This window comes from Solanum tuberosum, unplaced genomic scaffold (assembly GCF_000226075.1).
Source record: "Solanum tuberosum cultivar DM 1-3 516 R44 unplaced genomic scaffold, SolTub_3.0 scf00086, whole genome shotgun sequence".
In the NCBI taxonomy this organism is placed as follows: Eukaryota; Viridiplantae; Streptophyta; class Magnoliopsida; order Solanales; family Solanaceae; genus Solanum; species Solanum tuberosum.
The window spans coordinates 1,774,515-1,781,224 of NW_006239010.1; the positions used below are offsets into that span (position 1 = coordinate 1,774,515).

General features: G+C 34.1%; 1 protein-coding gene across 1 annotated transcript; it reads right to left on the reverse strand.

Annotated features, from left to right (window-relative positions):
• Nucleotides 1-2,085: 2,085 nt before the first annotated feature.
• LOC107060499 (LRR receptor-like serine/threonine-protein kinase EFR) lies at nucleotides 2,086-3,144 on the reverse strand. Its single transcript, XM_015308469.1, has one exon. It carries the CDS (start codon nucleotides 3,142-3,144, stop codon nucleotides 2,086-2,088), a length of 1,059 nt encoding a protein of 352 aa, XP_015163955.1.
• Between the last annotated feature and the right edge of the window lie 3,566 nt (nucleotides 3,145-6,710).

Below are 6,710 nucleotides of genomic sequence, written 5' to 3' on the forward strand. Positions count from 1 at the left end.
TTCTTCTCTTCTTCACTCTCAAGAACCCTAACTTTCTCTCTTTAAAATGGGACAAAATGATCCAAAGATCATCCCTATACAACAATATAATCCCAAAAGAATTGGCTAGGGAAAAGACTAAAATGCCCTAAATGATTCCCGGACAGATTTCCTTGTCAACTTCCCAACTTTCAAAGGGCATATCTCACTCATACGAACTCGTCATCGAGCAAACTCGGCGGCGTTGGAAAGATCATTCCACAAGCTTCACAACCATAACTGGAACTACTCCTAACTCATCCTGAGCTGGAAGTTATGACTTCTCAAAGTTGGCCAAAAAATCACTGATTTCTACACTTAGCCAAATTCTTCCAGATTTTTAAATCCTTTCCAAAAATGAAAATTTCCAATCCTAAGCCTCTTCAAAGCTATTTCAAATTGTCGGATGTTACACAAGATTTCTGTGTCTAACATTTCTCATCACTTCGCATTCAGTATCAAACCTCTTGCAAACTTGCTCATTTTCCAAATCCAGAACCTTTATGGCCACTACAGTTCCACTAGATAAAATGCCTTTGTACACAGAGCCAGAGCTTCCCTCACCAATTAAATTGGATTCATCAAAATTATTTGTTGCTCGTTGAATCTCATGATAAGAAACTAATTGGTGAGTCCTAATCTCTGATACCTTTTCAACATCTTTGGACTTTCCTTTCTTGTGTCGTTTCATTATCCAAATTGAAACCAACAAGAATATCAGAAAGGATGAAATAACCAGTGGAGTAACAATTTTTAGCACAACCCCCTTAAGCTTTGATTGTTTTCCAGGATTAGTGATATCACAAGCAGGAATATCCAATATGTGCACTCCGCAAAGACCTTTGTTCCCGCGAAATGATTGCAAAGTGGAATTTGCAAACACGCCACCACTCGGTATTTCACCTTCTAAATCATTAAATGAAACATTAATGCTTTTAAGGTAGGAGAGCTTTTCCAATGACATAGGAATAGTACCAGACAAGGCATTAAAAGACAAATTCAAGAATACCAAGCTTATCAAGTTGGCAAAGGATAATGGACTTTTGCCAAAAAATGAATTGTTCGATAGGTCAAGATATTGCAGGTTTTGAAGTTCCCCGAATCTGGTTGGTATCACACCTGAAAAGTGGTTACTGTAAAGATATAGTCCTACAATGGCTTTCAGTTCTCCAATATCTGATGGAAGTTCTCCCTCTATTGAATTTTGTGACACACTTAGATAGAGAAGACCACTAAATCTTCCAAAGGCTCAACGGAAATTTTGATGAAAATTTATTAGAAGCCAAATAAAGCTTTTGTAGCATGCTAAGATTTCCAAAGTATTCTGGAATTAATCCAGAGAGCTCATTAACTTGCAGAGTTAATTTAACCAAATTAGATAAATGGCATACCGCTTCTGGAATATGTCCCTGAAATTTATTGTTACTTAGATACAACCCTTGGAGTTGTTTAAGCTTACCAATCTCAGAAGGAATATTCCCTGCCAAGTTGTTGTCTTGAATGTCTATGGATGTAAGACCGCTCATGTTGCCTATACTTGTGGGGATGAGGCCATTGATGTGTGCATCTACTAAATGATTTTTTTCAATAGTAGATGAGAGATTCCCAATAGAATTTGGTAGAACGCCGCTCAACGGATTGTTACCCACTTCTAGATATCTCAACATCCTACAGTTCGCCAAAGAATTGAAGAATTTCAACTCATGCTCTTTTGGTTCATTGGTAAGTTGATTAGTATGTAGGAGCAGTATTTGTAGCTCACAAAGATTTCCCCCAAATTGTTAGGAATAGTTCCTTTGAGAGAGTTATCATTTAGCGCCAGTATCTGAAGCTTGGAAGCATTTGTTATGAACAATGGAATTTCCCCTTCCAGCTGATTGTCTCCCAAGTAAAGTTCTTTAAGGTTCGGAAGATGAAGACCTGTAGTGGTTGGAATTCTCCCCGAGAGGTTATTGAAACTAAAATTGATCACTTCCAAAGAAGATATGTTGAAAATAGACTTTGGAATTTGACCAATAAGATTAGAATTATTGGCAAAGCTTAATTCCCTCAAATTTGATAGCTTCCCTAATTCTTGAGGAATTTGCCCTTCATCCAATTGTCGACACAATCAAGATATTGCAGAGTAGAAATATTTCCCAATGAAGTGGGAATAGTCCCTTCTATTGGATTTTCACCAATATAAAACCTTTCGAGTTTGGATAAACAACCAATATTTCTAGGTATGTGTCCAGTTATATTGTTGAAAGATATGGACAAAAGTTTGAGCTCTGTGAGTTGGCATATGTTGGAAGGAATGCAACCAGAAATTTGGTTGAAAGACATACTTAAATGCTTCAGATTTGACACAATATTTCCTTCATCTAGCAAGAGAGGACCAGAAAGGCCATTGAATGACAGAGATATGCCAAGTAGCGACGAGATATTAAACAGTGTTGGAGGAATGGAACCTGTTAATTGATTATCTAACAAGAACAAAAATGCAAGTTGGCTAAGATTACTGATCTCCATTGGAATGTTACCATTGATTCTATTCCCAGACAAATTGATGTTCAACAATTTTGTGGCATTTCCAACAGAAGGAGGGATTATACCTGTGAGGCTATTGTTCCTGAGATTTAAGACTCTGAGTTTGGGTACATACCATGGCCCTCTCCACATTTCACCACTGAGTTCATTGAAAGCCAATGAAATTACTTGAACTCTCCGGTTTTGAAATAGACTTGTTGGTATACTTCCATTGAGCTGATTATTTTTAACATCAATAACTCGCAAGCGAGGCATGTGGCCAAGTCCATAAGGGATGCCACCACGGAAGCTGTTGTTCTGGAGATTGAGAACACCGAGGAAGGACAAATTGGCCAAAGATGGGGAAATTGTGCCTTGAAGTTGCAAATTAGGAAGATCCAAGGCCACAACCCTTTGGCTTTTTGGTGTGCAAGTGACACCATACCAAGAGCAAAAAGAAGTATTTTTGGTCCAATTATTGGCCAAAAAATGATTAGGACTTGTAATAAGATTTTGGAAAGCTAACAGAGCTTGTTGGTCAGTCTCATTAGAGGAAGCAAGTGATATAGAAAATTGAATTAGAAAGAGAAGAATCAATAAGAAGATGTGCTTCTCCATATTAATTTGTGTGTGTTGTATTTCCAATGACCAAAGTTACTCCACTATATATTATAAAATGTGTTGAAAAGTATAGACTATAATTTCCAAAATGTGAAAACAGTCATACGAGGAGGAAAATAAGTACCAAATAGATTAATGTAAAGACAGATTAAAAAGAGGAAAATAAGTATATTAGCAAAAGCAAAAAGACACTATTTGGGTTGTGTTTCACAAAACGAAATAAAAGTCATAATAGAAAGAATAATTGTTGCTATCAATTTTCATTATATTGTTAAGAGCAAGTCAATAGGAGTCAACCTTATAAGTCTGTGTTACACAACACAGATTCACTAATTAGCACAAAATGGAAGAAATTTTAATCTTTCTTTAGAAGAAAATCGAACGTTGTCACGTGTGGTTTCACTTTTTTTTTTATAAAAAAAGAAAAATCTAAATCTATTTTATTATTTTTATTTTTGTTTTCTTTGAATTCCAAAATATAATATATTCAATCAAATTCAAATGAAAAGGGCAACATTATTGTTATAATAATATGAACCTGAAAAAAAAGATTGGAGGCTAAGATTTCCTATATTCACAACACGTAAGCAAGAACTAAATTATTGGGAAAATGTCTGAAATATATTCCAACTTTGATTGAAATTGCTGTAACAATCTCAAACTTTGGGCAAGACCTTTTACCCCTGCACTATTTAATAGTGTATTTTAAAGAAATATATATGTGTCCACGTGACCATCATGAATATTGCATCATTATAAATAGATTCTTGTCCACGTGGGCACATATATACCTTTAAAATACACTATTAAATAGTGCAGAGTGGTAATAGGTCCTCCCCAAAGAATTCTTGTTAATAAACTTCATACTATTTTCCAAGTCTTCACTGCAAACGTATCCCCGCATGTACTATCACATCAACCAAGCAATACATTAATTTATTTCGTTGTCATGTGATTTCACTTCTTTTTAAAATATATATATATATATATATATATATATTTTCTAAATCTTTTTTATTTTTTTTATTTTTGGTTTCTTTCGTAAGTTTTGAGTCGTGAATTGCTTATGTGAACTGATCCGAACACAATTTAACTTGACCAGACCCGATATAATTCAACCCGAAGTTGTTATCTATAAAAGGGATAAGTGCTAATTTAAAATAAGGGAGGGACTAGTGAATCTGAAATCATACATATATACAAGGGAAAAAGGTCTGATATGATATCGCCTCTCAAATTTGTGATTAGAGTTGATATCACATATACTCCTATTATTACACAAATAATTCAGATATATTCTTTTGGTTTAACTAATTAAAGTGGAAAAAATAATTTTAAAAAAATCAAAATTAAAATTCAGATATATTCTTTTGGTTTAACTATTATTTATTACGTATTGTTTTATAATGTATCGTATTATAAACCTTAACTTTTGCTTATGACCATCTAAACATCTTATCCTGATTTAAATTGGTTCTATAAACACACTCTAATACATGAATTGCACTCGTCAATAATAAGGCAAAGTAACAAAATAACAAAATTATTTTATGAATGGAAATTGTCATATGAATACTTTTTTAACAAGGGGTATTCAAGTTCATTGTCACATGAACATCCATTTTTTCAACTAAGTCGGGCTTGAAAAGATTAAAAAAAATGGATGAGGTAATTTTTTAAAGTTTACATCATATTTTTAGAAGTTAAAATAAGTACTTTAAGATTATTATTTTTCTAATTCAATGAGTTTGTTAACGAAAAAGTAATCATGTTTTAGATAGACGACAAGTATAAATGCATCACTTTTTTAATGAGGATATATCACCTGCAAAGTTAGAATGTACATCTGCCCTTTGTTGAAAGAAATTTTGAGTAATGTGAGTAGGCAGATGTTGGAAGGGATGTGACCAGAAGATAGATTGTAAGGAGTGGCAAACGAACGAGTCGATCCAAAACGAGTTAAACAAAAATGGATAAAGTAATCGACTTGACTTATATTTTAAATGGATAAAAACGAGTTACAGATAATATGGGAAAACCATGAAAGCTTGGCCCAAAACGGACAATACCACACCATGTTAAGACTATCTTTGAGGTGATTTAACCCAACAATTAATCGGCCATTCATAGGGACTATGTGTACGTGTGTGTGTGAAATTATAATAAGGGGAATTCCCAAATCACACAAAAGCAGCACCACGTTGGTAGCTGAAAATATTGAGAAGTTTCATAGAAGGAGTAGGATCCTCAAGCTTGACCGAAAACGGACAATATCACACCACACCATGTTAAGAGTATCTTTGAGTTGATTTAGCTCAACAATCCACCATTCGTAGGGATCATGTGTATGTGTGTAAAATTCGAAAAAAGTACAAGTTATTCAGTTCATCAAACCCATCAGATGAAAGAAAAGACATGAACTTTTAACAAAATCTGAAATACCCATTTGAAGAATCATCGAAATTGGAGTGAAGAACAAAACCTGTTTGCGAGAGGAGATAACAACAGAAGCACCTTCAAATCCAAGTCTCTGAGCTATTCTAAATCCAATACCTTGTATAGAAACTGTAACAATCACCACTTTCCCTTCAAGTTTGGGGGTCAATCACTAATTATCGATGGCCCACTGGACTAACGTTAATACATGAAAAATGCTTAAAATCCTGTTTTTGTGATAGCGAGTCCAAGTGATGTTCCTCTGATTTTTAAAAAGCACATTTCCTGTTCTGCATCTAAAGTCCAAACAATACAGAAATTAGTATAAGGAAATGAAAAGTGCTCAGTTTATCAAAAGAAGTTTCTTGAATACAAATAATGAACAGAAAGCAAAATAGTGCATTCAAAACATAATTACAAATACATAAACTAAAATAGGTTCAAAACACTCCAATGAAATTACAAACAATATATGACTCCAAGTAGTACTATACGAAGACTTTACTACAGAAACAAAAAGCATCATATTAACTTCTATGTTTCCAGAAAATGTGTTGTTTATTTTGTTAAGCCTCTTCACTACATCTTTCATGCTTATTCTTGATTTTGGCATTTCTTTTATGCAGTCTAAAGCCAATTCTATCATGGACGCTATGCACATTTCACTTTTACTAGTGATTTGTTCTTCCTCACGAAAAAGATTGGCATCCACGATGTCCATCATACTCCCTGAAAATGATTGTGTGATCCATTTCCTCAAGTCAAGATTTTCATTGCATATCTCTTCATCTGTTGGCCTTCGTTTCGTCAAGACCTCCATCACCATGATGCCATAGCTATAAACATCACCACTAGAAGACACTATTCCCTCCGAGCCATATTCTTAAAAAAGAATGAAAATGAAAAGAATTACTCATTTAAATATAACATAATTATGTACTAACAGACACTTGCTTTTATGATTTTGGAAGGGATAAATTCTGATTTTTGTGAAAATATATACAAAGAGACTAGAATACCTGGTGCAATGTATCCAAGAGTGCCCAATGTCTCCATATAAGCCATGGACTTGCTTACGGCTAAAATTTTAGAGATTCCAAAATCACCAACATGAGCCACCATATCTT

Bases quoted from the DNA above. Each gene is read 5' to 3' on its own strand.
- LOC107060499 (XM_015308469.1), bottom strand. From the start codon at position 3,144: ATGGAGAAGCACATCTTCTTATTGATTCTTCTCTTTCTAATTCAATTT.